This window comes from Saccopteryx bilineata, chromosome 5 (genome assembly GCF_036850765.1).
Source record: "Saccopteryx bilineata isolate mSacBil1 chromosome 5, mSacBil1_pri_phased_curated, whole genome shotgun sequence".
In the NCBI taxonomy this organism is placed as follows: domain Eukaryota; kingdom Metazoa; phylum Chordata; class Mammalia; order Chiroptera; family Emballonuridae; genus Saccopteryx; species Saccopteryx bilineata.
In genome coordinates, this window is record NC_089494.1 from 21,488,141 (window position 1) to 21,506,100 (window position 17,960).

The 17,960-nt window shown below is 39.4% G+C and overlaps 1 protein-coding gene across 1 annotated transcript in view; it reads left to right on the top strand.

Annotated features, from left to right (window-relative positions):
- The window catches only part of ABCA12 (ATP binding cassette subfamily A member 12), a 181,127-nt gene that overhangs the window by 122,285 nt on the left and 40,882 nt on the right, over nucleotides 1–17,960 (top strand). The window contains exons 24-33 of the mRNA XM_066279669.1: nucleotides 4,720–5,049; nucleotides 6,124–6,193; nucleotides 6,280–6,414; nucleotides 7,444–7,599; nucleotides 8,485–8,671; nucleotides 10,992–11,210; nucleotides 12,382–12,578; nucleotides 13,251–13,411; nucleotides 14,801–15,037; nucleotides 15,612–15,762. Of these exons, the coding sequence (XP_066135766.1) occupies nucleotides 4,720–5,049; nucleotides 6,124–6,193; nucleotides 6,280–6,414; nucleotides 7,444–7,599; nucleotides 8,485–8,671; nucleotides 10,992–11,210; nucleotides 12,382–12,578; nucleotides 13,251–13,411; nucleotides 14,801–15,037; nucleotides 15,612–15,762 (1,843 nt within the window). The remainder of the gene's footprint in view (nucleotides 1–4,719; nucleotides 5,050–6,123; nucleotides 6,194–6,279; nucleotides 6,415–7,443; nucleotides 7,600–8,484; nucleotides 8,672–10,991; nucleotides 11,211–12,381; nucleotides 12,579–13,250; nucleotides 13,412–14,800; nucleotides 15,038–15,611; nucleotides 15,763–17,960) is intronic.

Below are 17,960 nucleotides of genomic sequence, written 5' to 3' on the forward strand. Positions count from 1 at the left end.
TTTTAGACATAAAAGACATTTTTAACAATGAACTAATGTCTGTTTGGTAGCTCTGTGTCTTTATTTTTCAGACATCTTTCAAACTTTAACCACCTGCTCTTGGGGGTCAAAGTCATATAATGAAATATCAGGGAACTTGGAATCAGAGGATCAGAAGATCAGTGCATATTCACTTGGGCCGAATCCCTTACACTTTCTGAGTATTATCATCAAGACATCACTCAGCACTGTTATTTCCAGAATGTGGCTCTCTCACTGCTAGAACATAGGAGGCATTCAATTGTCCGTATTTTATCAGTTCCAGGGTAATGATTTCTTTCCTCACATTTTAAAGCCTCTGAAATTGGGATGCATTTGATAGGGTGTCATAATTCATTTGGCAGTGATCATTCTTTCTGGGTTGCATATAAAATAATGGCACATCTTAAAATCGGTGGTGTCCTAAATTCAAAGGAATATGGTCTGTTTGTGAGATGAATGGAAGCAGGTAAGAAGCGAGTGGAATATGCCCAGTGCCTGCTACTCAGCCGCCCTCCACTGTCCAGAGATCTAAACTAACCTCTTCCCTTTTAAAGATAAAAATGCTGAACCCACAAAGTGAGAGGTGACTTGATGAAAACTGTGGAGCTAGTTAATAGAGTTGTCTAGAACTCAAGTGTTTTGAGTTCCAATCAAATTTTTTCCATATCATAGCCACCTTTTCTTTCACAATCTTATTTTAGTTGTATAGGACTTCTAAAGATGATGGTATCTTAGCTGGCCCTGGCCGGTTGGCTCAGTGGTAGAGCGTTGGCCTGCGTGCAAGAGTCCCGGGTTCAATTCCCAGCCAGGGCACACAGCAGAAGTGCCCATCTGCTTCTCCACTCCTCCCCCTCTCCTTCCTCTCTGTCTCTCTCTTCCCCTCCCGCAGCCAAGGCTCCATTGGAGCAAAGTTGGCCCGGGTGCTGAGAATGGCTCTATGACCTCTGCCTCAGGCACTAGAATGGCTCTGGTTGCAACAGAGCGATGCCCCAGATGAGCAGAGCATCGCCCCCTGGTGGGCATGCCGGGTAGATCCCGGTCAAGTGCATGCGGGAGTCTGTCTGACTGCCTCCCCGTTTCCAACTTCAGAAAAATACAAAATAATAATAATAATAATAAAATAAAAGATAATAGCTTAGCTTACCAGAGATTCAAAATCGCTTTTTAATGCCATTGTTTTTATATTTATTAAGGTCTTAAGCTACCCACTCTCTACTTCTTTCTCCTTCCAAATTATCAAAAAGGTAAAGAAAAATACCCTTTTATTCTGTAATTGTTCTCAAATCTGGGCAAGAAAACCAAATTAGTTGTTATTTCAATAAAAACATTCATCCTCAACCTTCCCAGGGAATGATTCCAGTGAATTCCTTAAATTTGCTAAAAAAATGAGCATAAATATTACTGACAAATAAGTTTTTTTTAATTTTTTTATAAAGATTTTATTTATTCATTATAGAGAAGGGAGAGAGAGAGAGAGAGAGAGAGAGAGAGAGAAGGGAGGAGGAGCAGAAAGCATCAACTCCCATATGTGCCTTGACCAGGCCAGCCCAGGGTTTTGAACCGGCAACCTCAGCATTTCCAGGTTGACACTTTATCCACTGTGCCACCACAGGTCAGGCCAAATAAGTTTATTGATGAAATTAAAACTGTAGTTTTTTTTTCAAAAAATATTTCAAAATGTCTTTCAATTGGGCTTTGTTTTGCATGCTTGTTTTTAAAAATCAGAACATTAAGTTACTATATATAAAAGTTGCTTTTATAACACAAGGAAGAATCCTTTTCATATGTAATATCCATGTGTGTCCTGTATATTATTTTCTTGATTTATGGGTTACTTTCATCTATTTGCTCTAATATAAGTCATTTGTGGGAACCTTAGTGCTTATATTTAGCTGGCATGGCTTTTTCTTAGTGTAGACAGGTAAACTGAAGTGTCTATTGGTCGCAGAGACGTTACCAAGAACTATGCAAGGATTTTTAGTCCCTTGTTGCATCACTTTAGACAACCTTTTATGCTTTTTTAACATATACCTCCCATTCCACTAGTGGAGATTTGGAACATTGCAAGTAATGATCACAACGTCCTCTTCATCTTATTTTTAAAATAATGTGAATATCTATTATTAAAATAATTTTTAAAATTGAGGTAGAAAATGCTATTCTTTACAAATCAATGCTTGACAGTCTTATTGAATTGAATGAAAATGTTGCTGTCAAGTGAATATATGAATATTTGATTTCTTTTCCTGATAACACTAGTACCAATCCATGTGGCAGCACATTGACGCGAAATCTCACAGAACCTCTTTCTTCTCATTATTTTCTTCCATAAACTGGGGCAGACTTTGGAGACTGTCCAGAAGGGTTTTCCTTGAGCAGCAGGTTATCAGGTATTGATGAATTGCTCTGGCAGGTTTGGAGGCTTGAGACACGTGACTCTGCTTACCAAGCTGGCACCTGACATCTGTCACTTTGAGGAGGAACTAACAACCTCCAGGAAAGCATAGCCATCATTCTCTGTGGGCCCTCTTCCACCAGCAAGTCTAGTCTTGTTTATTATAACAAAGTTGGCAGTGGACCTGGGTAATTTATGGATGACTTACATGCTCTCATTGCTCTAACTCTCTATGAATAGCAGCTGTTCTCCTCATGGCATAAAATACTGAAGTTTAACACTGAGTTTTCATGCTAGAATGTTAAGCAGCGAGTATTTTTGAAAGCTCCTAACTCGATTTGTTTCAATCAAAGGCAATAGTCAGTCTCCAACTTTTATTAATCCTTGGGAATAGAGATCTTGTCTTGAGTCTCAAAAATTTCAAAATAACAATGATGAACACCTTTAGTCTTGGTCTTCGGGTTTGCCCAATTATATTTTAACAAGGTTATGAATGGAGAATTTTCTAGATATATAAATGTGTCATAGTGCAGCTATCAATTGTCAGGGAGGGAAAACACATTTACGCTTATGGAGTCAGTTTTATTTCATGTTCTTGATAATGTCCTGGTATTTTATATCCAGCCTGTGAAATATATTGACATTGCCTCCTACTGACATATATTGGGGGATGGATATATTGGTATAGGCCACATAAAATGTTGTGGTGAATATCAGCTTTGGAGTAACTATATGGTTTCTATAACTCCTCATTTAGTTATATTCAAATAGGTAGAAACTCAGTAAAAAAAAAATAACAACATAGAAATAGCAAAAAAGGCAAAAAGCTAACATACCATGATCATATTTGAACAGGTGAGTATTTCTGAAATGTAGTCCTGTAACGTGACAGTCATTTTCTCAAATGAGTCGGGGTACAGGGAAAGAGATTCTAAACTAAGATCTATGAAGTCTATTTTCATACCAAAACGTAATTTTGTTTTTAATGATGGACAAGTGGTTGATTTTTTATTTTGACCCCCACTCCCATCCCTGTGGAAACATAGTTTGGGTCTTTACAACAAAGAGTGAGAGGGCCTGAGAGGAAAGAAACAGTAAGGAGAAGAGAGGGTGAGGGAAGGGCAAAGTTAAGAAGAAAAGTCAGAGGTTTTTTTCTCCGTGGTGATTAGCTTAAGGCCCACAACTTAAACTGTCGGCAGTCAGGTAGCTGTTTCCATGGTAACAACTGGAGCAGCAGAGTTATCAAAATGTGATAAGTTGCAAAGGCAGGAAGTAAAATTCACTCCTTTGCTTGTAGAGCAAAGGATCTAGCACATTTCCTAGTTTTTTCCTAGATAAGGTAAGGGGGTATTGTAAAGTTATTTTAAATGAAATTTTGGATTAAGAAGCTAATGAATTGTTAAAACTAGAAACCAGGATATCCAGGTTCCCCCAAAGTATCATATACAAGCAAACTCAAGACAACCAGGGTCCAGGCCACATTAGATCAGCCCGAGTCCTTATGAGCGAACACACAGACACCTCACGCTGGTCTGTTTTTCTACCTTGGGGTATACCTTGTCCTCTGTGAATACCACTGAGTTACTAAAGAATATCAGTTGAGAAAGATATATATATAATCTTAGATACATAAGTTCATTTTGAAGTGTATGAATGTCCTTTTGGAATGCAAAGATGACAAACCTGACCTAGACTCTGAAGGATTTTAAAGATGGCATATTGTGGCAAAAAACAGAAAGTCTCCCTTCAAAGTGTCCATGTTTCACATTTTAAGGAATTAGGTCTGTTTTTTTTATTTCCAGGGACATGAGTACGGATTGTTTAGGAGGAAAGAAAAATATGAAGTTTTGTTTTCTCAGTCCTGACATTGAATTTGAAATAAACCGCGGTTTTTCACCAGATGGAAATACCCATGCCCGCACGAATGTCATTTTCATGTTGTAAAATTCTTCAGGGGATACCATAAATTTTGATGGTCTGCTCTAAACTAATTTAATCTGGAGACATCAGTTGTATACCAGTTATAAAATGGAATTGTAAAAAAGAAACTTCACCATCCAAATTATTTATTATTTCATTATATTAAGGCATTCTGGGAACATACAATCTAAAATAAACTGGAATAAATGGTCATCTTAATTTCACACAGCAAGCGTGGACAAATACTTAACTTATGAAAATCATTAAAATGCCTATCTAGTTCATATACCTGAAGTGTCTCATCCGTATTTTTGCATGGTGCAGAAAAATTGTTCGAGAATCTCTCCACGTAAGCAGCAGCTAACACTTTTTCCTTTTTACAGTACATGAAGATGATGGGTGTGAACTCCAGCAGTCATTTTTTTGCCTGGCTGATAGAGAGTGTTGGATTTCTACTGGTTACTATCGTCATCCTCATCATTATACTCAAGTTTGGCAATATTCTTCCTAAAACAAACGGGTTCATATTGTTCCTGTATTTTTCGGACTACAGCTTCTCGGTTATTGCCATGAGCTATCTCATCAGTGTCTTCTTTAACAACACCAACATTGCAGCCCTGATCGGAAGCCTCATATACATCATTGCCTTTTTCCCGTTTATTGTTCTGGTTACAGTTGATGATGAGTTGAGCTATGTGGTAAAAGTATTCATGGTGAGTCAACTGTTACGTGGAATGGCCGTTATGTGAGAAAAATGGACCCTTTTTCATTGTTGTCATTTTTAGAATCTCAAACTGAAAGTAAATTTGTTTAAATTTAAAAGTTCGGCGATTGTAAAATCAGCTTCACTGTCCTAATGATAGTCAGTTCTTTCTACATCCTTGTATAGTATGCAAGCGCAAGATTATGAAAGCACTTTCTGCGCAGTTTCTAAAATCATAAATTGATACTGTTAAGAAATAGTACCTAAAAAAAGAACAGTTAAAATGTGATATGTCACAATTTAAAGATCATCAAGGATTCTGACTTTAAAGCTTCTATTACTGCAATTATTTTCGTATATGAATGATTTTCATGGTTTTCATGACATACACTATATCTAACAGGCATAAAAACAAGACCACTGACAGCGTATAATCAATTTTGAATTTTTTTTCTGCCTTTTAATTCAAAAGTACTAAATTAATTTAAGAATTTCAGTGAAAGCATTAAGAATATGAAATTTGGAAAGCAGAAGTAAACCTCTTTGTTGTCTGTGAGTCACATTAAAATTTTGCTTTCCATAATGAAATAGAAAGTGATGAATAACTTTTATCTGACTTTGACAACTCTGCATTTAAGCAAAATTTAAATTTATAATTTGTTGCAATAATAAGTATTCAATCAAGTCACATTTTAGTATGTTTTCTCATAATACCTCTATCACTTGAAATCAATTTATAAGATAAAAACATCTTTTGGCCTCTAACATTTTATTTGATTTTTATCTTAACATAGCATTACTTTGTACTTATCTATTTTATAAACTGTTGAGCAACATTTAATAAGTTTAGAGATATAGTTTGGATTTCTGGCAAATATTTTCCAAGTTATAATTTTCCTGCTTTTGTTTTCTGCCTTTTCCTCTATCTCTTCTTTCAGAGTTGTAACATGCTTGGTAAGGGACCTCTGTATTTTTAAATATGATTTTTTCACCATATGTTTGAAGTTTTAAGTATGTTACTATCCCTCTGGGTGAAATGTCTGAAATCCGCAAGAATTGTCATTGCCCTTTTCTGTCTTCACAGAGCCTTTTGTCACCAACAGCCTTCAGTTATGCAAGTCAATACATTGCACGCTACGAGGAGCAGGGCATTGGTAGGCTTTCTTTCTTTAAAAGTGGATTTCGTCTTTCACAACTGCAGTAGGTCTCACCCAAGAATGAATATGTGTTCATTTTGTAGGTCTTCAGTGGGAAAATATGTACAAGTCCCCCGTTCAGGATGACACCACCTCGTTTGGCTGGCTGTGCTGTCTAATTCTAGCGGACTCTTTCATTTATTTCCTTATTGCTTGGTATGTCAGGAACGTTTTCCCAGGTATGAACATACTTCCTACAGATACTTGCCGTTTAACCAGGATCCACCCAGCAAGCCCACTAGGGGGCAATGCTCTGCCCATGTGGGGCATTGGTCCATTGCAACTGGAGCCATTCTAGCGCCTGAGGCTGAGGCCATGGAGCCATACTCAGCGCCCGGGCCAGCTTTACTCCCCTGGAGCCTTGGCTGTGGGAGGGCAAGAGAAAGATAGAGAGAAAAGAGAGGGGGAAGGGTGGAGAGGCAGATGGGCGCTTCTCCTATGTGCCCTGGCTGGGAATTGAGCCCAGGGCTTCCACACACCTGGCTGATGCTCTACCACTGAGCCAACCAGCCAGGGCTCTGATATTTCTTTAAAGGATGGAGTGAATTAAGAAGCACGGAATTCAGTTTTTCCAAGTGAGAGTAAAATGCAAAAGCCACATCTCTTCATTCTAAGTTACCAAATTCTAATGGAAAATAGCAGCTGGGTTTCCCCCCTCGTTCTCAAGTAGTCATCATCTCTCACATTCTTGGAGTTTTTCCATTAAGCCTTATTTATAGTTGTACATTTTTCTGATGCTCTAAATTAATAAAAGAGTATTATTCTACTTATATAAAATTTTTATAAAAGACATATGTAGAGATAGAAATAAAATCAGTGATTGCCAAGGACTAGGTGGGAGCAGAAATTATCTGCAAATTGGCTTGAAAGAACTTTTTGAAGTTATAGAAATGTTCTAATATGTGGATTGTGGTGATGGTTGCACAACTTTATACATTTACTAAAAATCATCTGATTGTATACTTAGAATAAATAAATTTTTTGGTATATAGTCATACTTCAATGAATCTGTTCAAAAAGGAAAGTATAAAAGACAAGCTATGCAATTTACTTTACTTTGTGAAAATCGAGACCACTGTCTAGTTTTATTTGGTATCAAAAATATGAAACTACTTCCTGAGCCATACATAGTAATCTGTTGTTTAGCGATGCTTAACGTCAACAATCAATTAATAGTTATTTTTCTCAATACATTTTTTTTTTTACAGGTACATATGGCATGGCAGCCCCGTGGTATTTCCCAATTCTTCCTTCCTATTGGAAGGAGCGATTTGGATGTGCAGTGGTGAAGCATGAGAAAGGCAATGGCCTTATGTTCACCAATATCATGATGCAGAACACCAACCCATCTGCCAGTAAGACAAGTAAGTCACCAACAGGAATTAGCATGAGAGAAGTGATATAAAACTTACATGACCAGTGATTTCAATTATGCTTTTCTAAATGGCAAAATTGTCCTTTTTGTCATGCCTACACATATGGGTTTGGACTCTCATGGAGATTAAATTGTGGCTTTTTTCTGGGCTCATTAGCTCAGTTGGTTAGCATATGGTGCTAATTAGTCTAAGATTGCAGATCCCTTTGTGGTCTGGTTAGACTCACACAGAGAAAAATTTTGTTCTTTGGCCACAGTCTGCACCCCTAACTCCAGCCATCTGTCAGTAGTGATAAGGAGTAACCAAGTCACAAGTATGGAAAGTTTAGTGTAACCCATCACCTACACATGGACAGTTTAAAGCTAATGTCTTACTGACATTGGGTGAGTAGGGCCAACTTTATAAAGTAGTTTTGACCCATACAAGCAGTCCTTTTGTGATGCCTGAAGGAGACATAGAAAGTAATTGATGAACTGGATTCTATAAACACAGATCTGACCTAATGAGCTGACCTTGTCACTGTAAAATCACACATTATAGACATTTCTTTCCTAAACTGGTATCATCCTGTCCAGTCAGAGAATCAAACCTTAGACTCGTTTTTGACTATTTGAGATCTGTAAAATAAATCGGAATTCATTATAATGATACTGTTTTCTGGGACAACATTTTCTGGCAGAGAAGAGCCATATAAACCTTAGAGAATTCTATTCTTTAACCAGGTGAGGAGGCCAAAAACTATAATAGATCATTTGTTTCCAGAATTATTTTTTATGTAGAGGGTTATGATTTTAATTAAGAAAAAGTCTAACTCTAAGTTCCTTTTTTTTTTTTCTTGGTGAGCTTACAACTCTCCCCTTGATTTCTCTCCAGGTCCTGAATACACGTCTCCTTCTAATATTGAGCCTGAACCCAAAGATCTCACAGTCGGGGTTGCCCTGCATGGAGTCACAAAGATCTATGGCTCAAAAATTGCTGTTGATAACCTCAATCTGAACTTTTACGAAGGGCATATTACTTCATTGCTGGGGCCCAATGGCGCTGGAAAAACTACTACCATGTATGTTACTTTTTTAATACTTACTGTGATAGAAGCATATCATTCTGCATTTCCTCACCAATTTCATAAAAAGTAAAGCCATTCCATCTCTCAGATGGATTAGGATAGCTACACTTGTGCAGCGAAGGATGGAGTCTGAATCAGAGACCTCAGACTGTGAGTGCAGAGCCAGATCAGGCCCCCCAGACAGCTGTGCTTGTTCCCTCTGGTATTGGTCCACTTAGCACTTCTTAAATTTTGTAATTCAGTGTCAGTATGTAAAAATAAGGGGGTTTTATAATAAAAAAAATACATTCTTGACATCCCTTAAAAGGAAATTTTGGCAACATTGAGTCCATAGTCTTGGGTTGGGACAATTAGTTGGAGCATATTATGATCTTTCTCTTGAAGGGGGGCATCTGCTTTCTGACTTATCAGTGGACCCTACCAACCCACACTATCTCATATGCCCAGTCTGTTTCCCTTATTTGCATTTCTATCCTGGCTCACGTGCAGGCTGGAGTTGACATGCTCTGCTGTAGACACACTCAGCCCCAGAAGCTCCTTCACAGGGAAGGAACCCTTGCTTGCTTCCTAAGGAAACGAAAGAATCACCAGCTCTCAGACATAGATCAGAAGGCACAGAAATGATCCAAGAGCTTTTCTTCCTCATTCTTCACTTAACGGGCATTCGCCTGTGTCCGAGTGGAGAAGAGACTCAAACATTTTTAAAAAGTGACATTGTTTTGATTTTTTGTTGTTATTCACTTCCATTGCTCCATGTGGGCTTAGCTGAGAGTGAGCTCTAAGATGCTGTTGCCGCTTTAGCCCTTATTTGAGAAAAGGTGTCAGTTGCTGGATATCCTATTTAGTATCATCCTGAGTAAATTCAGTGGCTGCCAAAGCATATTCAAATTAATTTATTTTGTAAATGAAAGGGCACGAAGGAAGGTCATGAAATGAGTGAATGTGCAACTGTGTTAGGTAACTGGTTGAAATTCAGAGTTGGCTTTCTAGTGTGGATAGAATGCTTAAAAGGCAAGATTTTCTAACAGGCAATGAAGAAAAGAGATAGAGAAAGCTTTCGAAGAGGCTGTCATTTCATCTGAGAAAGTCACCATCTTATTCTTCTGAATACGAACCTTTCATCTAAAGAATGAAATACATTATGTGTGTTTTTATGGGAAGGCTTGCATATTGCATTGATTCCTTATTTAATCCACAGTAGTCCCTGAAGTTGTCAGCACTGGTTAGAAGCTAAGACAGAGTGGTGAGAAAACAGGTTCTTTCCCTGACCTCACGGTGCTTACAGTTTAATGGAGAAAATGGATAGTAAATAATTGCCCAGTTTACTAAGCATCTAAAACAGGGGTCTCAAACTCAACTCAGCATGTGGGCCGCAGAGCAAGATCACAGCTGTTCAGCGGGCCGCACTAGGTCTACAAAAGGCAACTGTTACACAACACTTTTCTCACTGCAGTTGAAAACAAAAAAAAATCAGTACAAAATTGTTCGGCGGGCCGCGAGTTTGAGACCCCTGAAAAGATGACAAGGAATTATCTAGGTGAGACTGTTCCAGTCGTGAAGTGGATGAAGGGGCTTGGGTGGCCAAAGCGCATACAAGAAGTAGAGCTCGAAGCTTGCAGCAGGAGTAGGCAAGCAGAGATGGTGGTGGCGGGAAATGGGAAGGCGGGGGTGGAGTCACGAAACAAAGATCAGAGGAGGCTGCAGAAACAACTGCTTCTGAGGCCTGTGCGACCACGCTCTGGAGTCACGATATGAAGAAGGAGGGACCATCAATGACAGTGGGGGTTGGAGTACCGAGAGCATCAGTTCTGTTTTGAACATGTTGAGATTGAGGACCCTGGGAGATAGCTCCTGGAGAAATAGCATTGCCTGGCGGCTGTATAAAGCCAGTGTGGAGCTGAGTGATGAGATCTGGGGGAGAGGTCTAAGTATGAGACTAACAACCCAGAAATACGATCTGATCTGGCCAAGGGAGTCCACCAGTTTGCCGAAGGAGAGGATGCATTGGCAATTCCGAGGTTCACCCATTTCTGTCTTTATTCCCACCACTACCCCACTGTTATTCATCATCATCATCATCATTATATAGTGTTTATGTAACTCTTTAAATTTTTAAAAGCTGAAAAGTAATTTTTATTCCTTTAGTCCCAAGTTAATACCATTTACTTTCAGAGTTTGACCTTGCCTAAGGAGCTAGATGGTGAACATTTTTATTTATTTTTATTTTATTTTATTTTTTTTATTTTTTTGCTAACAACTGAGATCTAGCTTCAATGCTTGGTTTACACCTACTTTTTTGTTTCTTTATTTCCAGATCCATGTTGACTGGGCTGTTTGGGGCCTCAGCAGGTACCATCTTCGTTTATGGAAAAGACATCAAAACGGACCTGCACAGCGTACGGAAGAGCATGGGGGTGTGCATGCAGCACGACGTCCTGTTCAGCTACCTCACCACCAAGGAGCACCTGCTTCTGTACGGCTCCATCAAGGTCCCCCACTGGACGAAAAGGCAGCTGCACGAGGAAGTGAAGAGGTCAGTTACGGCAGGGCCGGCAGTATGGCGGTGACTCCCCTTGAGAGAAGTTCGGCTAGGCTAGCCAGACCAATAGGAAACATTTTCTCACAGACCAATTGATTTTTAGTTTTTCCACTTCTCTGGTATTAAATACATTTAATGTCATATACAAGAATTGTTTCAATCTCTTCAACTATCGCTCCCATATTGCTCCAAATCCTCTGTTTCTAACCTCTGTGATCTCTGTGGCTACTATACTGGCCCAAGCTTCCTACACGGACTGCCAGCTTCTGCCCTCCCTTCTAGCATCTATTCTTCAAAGAGCAGCCAGGCTGACCTTTGTAAACTGCAGAGCCAGGCATGCCATCCCTGAGATCAAAGCCCTCTAACGGCTTCTCACCACACTCAATGTGACACTAAGTAATGTCCTCATCCAAGCTGAGGAGCCCCTTCTTGAGCTGCCCCCAGTGTCACTTCTGATTTCTCTCCACTCTGCTGTAAGCACACTAGCCCATTTACACACTTGATTGTGCTAAGACTGCTGCAGCCTTAGGGCATCTCACCTACTGTTTCTTCCACTTAAAGCAGTGTTTCCAGAACAGCCTAGACTTAGTCCTCACTTTCCTGGTCTGTGATGAAATGTTACCTTCTGAAGAGACCTCCATACAGAAAACAGGTGCCTAAAACCACATGCCCAGCACTGTGATCTCATGTACTCTGTTTTATTGATTTCTTTATTGCACTTATTACCACCTGGCATATTGTAAACTTACTTGGGAATATGCTTGTGTCAACTGAATTTTCTCTGTGTTCTTCCTGATGCACACACGGACTAGAAATAATCTCTTTATGTGTAGGAACACTATCTGCTTACTTCTTCCTCCCAGCACCTAAAATACGGTCTGGCACAAAAGGTCAGACACTATATAAATATAAATATTTGTCAAATGAGTGAATAAAATCATGAGCCATGTATTCCCTTGTGTTGTTTCCTGAGCATTCGTTTTATACCTTCAACTAGATAATAAATAATAGAAAATTATGTCATGAATTTTCAATAGCTTATTGCACCTTGCTGAGCACATAATGCTTGTTTAGTAAATATCTGTCATTTAGAGCAGTTATTATATGTTCTCAATATTCAGATATTCCAGCTATAAAAAATAACCACCATCCATTATTTTTGAAGGACTTTAAAAGATACTGGACTATATAACCATCGTCATAAGAGAGTTGGAACACTGTCGGGAGGCATGAAAAGGAAGTTATCCATATCTATAGCTCTTATTGGTGGATCAAGGGTGGTCATTTTGGATGAACCATCTACTGGAGTTGACCCATGTTCTCGCCGAAGTATATGGGATGTTATATCCAAGAACAAAACTGGTATGAGTACCTTCTTATAACTTCACCACCCAACTATTGTAAGTGTGCTCTCTCGGATACACACAAGCAAATGGAAACCTTCTCTTTATATGATCTTCATTAAAGGCCTCACGTGGGCTCTTTCTTCTCCCACGTCTTCTCTCCCAGCAACATTTCTGCGTCAACTAGTTAATATCAGTGTAGTGCCCACTGTGAGCTGAGCGTTTAACTGGCCTTCTGAGAACATGGAAATCCAATAGCGGTTCCAAATTCTGCCTCAAGAAGCTCAGAATCTAATTAGAGATCCCAAACATACACAGATGAAAATAAACCGAAAACAGACTAAGTAAGTGCTAACAGGATGTGAAGCGAAGAGCAATCAGAGTGGAGTGGATTAATCAGAGAGGAATATTCAAAAGGTCTTTAAAATTACTGCATCTTCATAGGGATGAAAAGAAGAAGGGGCAGAGAGGGGAGGAGGGAAAGAGACAAGAGAGACCCCCAAATTTTAGAAACACTTCTTCTGAACGTCTCTTCGGTCCTTTTCAGAGCCCCTTCTGGTCAGCTTTTCTGTTAGCTCATCCATTGTGAGTCTTCTCATCAGTCAGAGGCTACGCCCGTGCTCACTCTGTAGATCTTGGGAACTGTGTTTCTATTTCTCATCCTTGGGGGTTCTCGTCTGTGTTTTTCAAGCCAGAACAATCATCCTGTCGACGCACCACTTGGACGAGGCCGAAGTGCTGAGCGACCGCATCGCCTTCCTGGAGCAGGGAGGGCTGCGCTGCTGCGGGTCCCCCTTCTACCTCAAGGAGGCGTTTGGGGACGGCTACCACCTCACGCTCACCAAGAAAAAGGTTTGTAGGGCAGAAAAGAGACCTTACACAGGATCGTAAATTAATTTCAAATGAAACAGAGGCAGAATCTCTCCACCTCTATTCGTTACTATAACATTCACTATTAGGATATCAGATTCTACCTTTCTCAGACTTGAACGAACACCTGGAGCGCTGGGTGAACCCAGGCTTGTGGCCCCGCCCCACGGTCTCCGATTCTGTAAGTCTGGAATGAGGCTCCAGAATTTACTCCATTCCTAACGAGGTCTCAGGTGATGCCGCTGCTGCCGGTCTGGGGTCACACAGCGAGAACCACTGCGCTAGGGAAAGAATGTGATTAGGTAAAAATTGCAACGTGTATCCTCAGGTTACTGATGAAAGATCAGACTTATTTTTCCCTGAATTTCCTCCTAGAAAGCTAAAACCCTGACTTTCTGCTCTGTCCACAACTGAAGAAAATAGGCCATCACGTCTTCATTTCTGATCAGCATCATCAGGTGGTAAGGTGGAGACCTGCTCAGACAGAGCAGTGGTTCTCCTCCTTTCTCCATCTCTGAAGACCGAAACTGCTGCACTGAGGGTCCCTGTAGTACCTAAAGTAGCATATAATTTATCCATTTGTGCAAAATGTATATGCTATCAGTCACGTGTTGGCCTCTATCTTTAATTCATCTAATCATCCTGATGTGACTTCCAAAATATAAAAAGTAGTTTATTGTTGTATTTATGAATGCATTCAAAAACCTTGAATCAAGTGTGCCTCATGCCTTATCATGAGCCCAGGACACTGTTCTATGTATTGGGGATATTACAGTGAACTAATGATATTAAAATCTCTGCCTTCACGGAGTTTACATCTAATGGAGTGTAAAGAGTTCAGCTGGTACAACTAATAAGTATATTATTTAGTTTATCAGCAGGTCGTTAATGCTCTGGGTAGAAATAAAGCAGAAGAGAGAAAATGAGGAATGCTGAGTGGTGGCATTTTAAGTAGGGTAGTGAGAGAAGGGGGTCTCTGATAGGTGACATTTGAGCCAAGAGTTGAGTCAGGGAGAGAATGACCACATCACTATCTGGGGGCAAAGAAACAATCGTAAAGGCCCTGAGGAAGGGCCTTGCTTAAGCTAGAAGCGCTCCAACACAGAAGACAGACTGTGGCTTCAAGTGTCATGGTGATGGTGGGCAGTGAGGTTGGAGAAGGGACACGGTGAGGTGGGAGAATGGAGCCAGTAGCATAGTTATTTGCATACAACTATAGGGACCCCGGATGGGACAGGGAGCCACTGAAGGAGCGATGTGACAGCTGACTCAGTTCTGGGGCACCCTATAAGAACTCACCACCCTCTGATTAGGGCCTTTGGCACTACAGGGTAAAGACAAGGCAGTAGTTAATGTCTGTGTTTGTCCTAGAGTCCGAATCTAAATGCAAGTACCGTATGCGACACAATGGCTGTGACAGAGATGATTCGATCGCACCTCCCTGAAGCCTACCTGAAGGAAGACATCGGGGGAGAGCTTGTGTATGTGCTTCCTCCGTTTAGCACCAAAGTCTCGGGGGCCTATCTGTCACTCCTGAGAGCGCTGGACCACGGCATGGGGGACCTCAACATCGGGTGCTATGGCATCTCGGACACCACCGTGGAAGAGGTACACCTGGACATCTCTTAAAGCTGATATCACTGGCTGTTCTCTTTAAAAAATATGTGTGGGTTCTTTAAAAATAAAATTTTTTTGTCTTTTTTTTAATTGATTTTAATGGGGTGACATTGATAAATCAGGGTACATATGTTCAGAGAAACATCTCTAGGTTATTTTGAGATTTGATTATGCTGCATTCCCATCGCCCAAAGTCCAATTGTCTTCCGTCACCTTCTAGCTGGTTTTCTTTGTGCCCCTCCCCGTCCCCACCCTGTAACCCCCACACTCTTGTCCATGTCTCTGAGTCTAAGAGAGCTCTGGAAAAAGAAAAATATTTTTAAGTGGATATTTCATAAAATTTTAAAATCATCACAATAGCATTCTTATTAAGACTGACTTCTGAGAAAACAAACATGTTGCTCCGATTAGAGAATACCTATTTTTACATATAAATATGTTCATTTAAAGAAATGCTTATTTGTCTTAATAAATGTGATAAAAATTCAAAATCAAAACTGAGCCTAGGAACTGGAAATGATATGCATGTTTTATGTCAATGAAGTATTTCTTCTTTTCTTTCTAGGTCTTTCTGAACTTGACTAAAGAGTCACAGAAAACTAGTGCGATGAGTCTGGAGCACTTAACGCAAAAGAAAATCGGAAATCCCAGTACCAATGGCATCTCAACTCCTGATGATTTATCTGTGAGCAGCAGCAATTTCACAGACAGAGATGGTACAAATCTAATCAGATACTTTACGTAGTTTCAGTAAATGACATGAATGACAGATACTGATTTTTAAAAACTCAACTTTAAATTTTCTTTCTAAATTCAACAAGATTAAAGAAATATATGCTTTCTCCTTTTAATATAAAATATTTAAATAACCAAGTCAAGCTCTCTATTTCCAAACTATTTTGAAGCATGAGAAAGAACTTCCTTGTTGGGGAGGTGTTCCTCTACCCATCAGTACTCGTTTTCAAGATGTAACTTCTATCTCAGATGTGTGTGTTCAACAAGTTAAAATCCTCCTTGTATCCAAGGCTGTTCCACAATGGACAAACTTACATTTTATGTGGAGTAATACTGTTATTAGACAGGTTTATGTGGAGAGAACAGTCATCAAAAAAAGGTAAAAATGTAGTCCTCACTCTTTGTGGAATCTCACTGGAAATCCCATCTAACCTTCTGCCCCCTGCACACAGTTCAGGTGCTGAGAAAAGTTGGGCTCTGTGAAAGTGCTTTTGGAGGAGAGTGTCTGAATTGACCGAGTCGGACCTAGTGGCTATGACTCTATACTATAGTATAGTAAGAGGTCCCTGCTCCCAAATTTTTCACACAGTGTATGTTTGAAAAATCATGTTTCTTGACATAATTTTGAGGAACTGAGCTCTTTTAAAAATAATTTTTATCTCGTTATTCTCTTTCTGACAGTTAATTTTTTCCTTTGGAAACACTATTTACTGAAGGAAGCAGAGAGTGAAATTATATATAAATTATGGAGTAGTCATTTCAACAGTTTGCTTAAATTGATAAAAAAAAATCTCTAGGAACAGAACTTTTAATTAAACATTTGCTTAGCTCTAAAGTTCAGAAAAGGTAATCTCTAATGTTGATAAAGTTCTGAAATGTAGGAGTTTCATTTGTCCTCTGCCATATTCCTCATATATCATTGGGGGGGGGAATATAATTGTCGAGTTCATGTAGTTGAGGACTTTGAAAGTGATCATCTACCTCAGGAAATAAATGTTATGTACACTTGCCTCTGCATTTGTCTCATAATTTGAAACTCTTCTTCCACCGAAGTGCACCCGTAATTGACATTATCTTTTAGAAAGCGCATTTGCTTTGTTTGATACACCTGTAAGTCACCCACATGTCACTTCTCCACAAACAGAAAAGCTAATTAATTAATGTAAAATATTCAGCTCCTTCTACAACTTCCTTTTGCAGAGATACGAGTTTGCATTTAAACTTACTCTGTTTAATTGGAGTTCATTTTAAATTAAAGAGCTTTGTATTTCTCTTTATCAGCTAAAAGAAGATCATGAATTTTTTTTGTGCTGCAGAATATGTGACAAAGAATTAAAAATATTCAGAGTTGATGAATACTGTCATCTTATCACATGCTTGCTTGGCAGCAGACCTTAGGGGAGGATGTTGTATTTGAATCTATTTTTATAGGGGGTGCTGCGGAAATGATCAGTTGTAAGAGCACTAATGAGGAAACAGGCCCTGGTCTTCACAGCTGCTCTTACTCTTCGAAGCCAGGGAATTTTTCTCAGCACCTGAAGAGCATGTCAGAGGAGAGGAGGGTAGACATTTTGTCTAATAAGTTGTTGTGACTCTTGTGATAAAAATGGAGTTTTGAAATGTCTTATTGCTCCAAATTCCTAAAGAGAATGTAATGAATAAGTGTTTGAACTAGAATTATACTTTGGAGGAGAGCATTTTCCTCTTCCCATGTTTAGGTGAACCCACTGGACCTCACATTAAGAGTGAGAGCCACCGAGACTTATAACCACTAAGTTTCCCACAGCAGGAGTGACGTCTTAGACTGGGTTGGCATTTTGGTTTCCGTTGGTTATATTTGAATTCAGTCTCTTGGTAGAAGAGATCTCTTCAGTGTTAGTAATTGGTAATACATACTGAGCCTACATTGAGACTGGAGATTGGGGATGATATCCATTTATAAAATTCTAGATATCACGTTGACATGTGAAACTGTTATGTACATGACTAGAAGTATTTTGTGTATAATGACTTATACTTTTCAAAGCACTTTTTCATGCAGCTCTTTGAGGGAAAGAGGCTCAGGCTCAAAGCCAATAAATACAAAGTTGAACCTAAAATCTAAATCTTTAAAATATAAGATTTTTCCACCACAGCTCATTACATCATCTATCTATAGTTTTTGAAGTAACTTGATTAC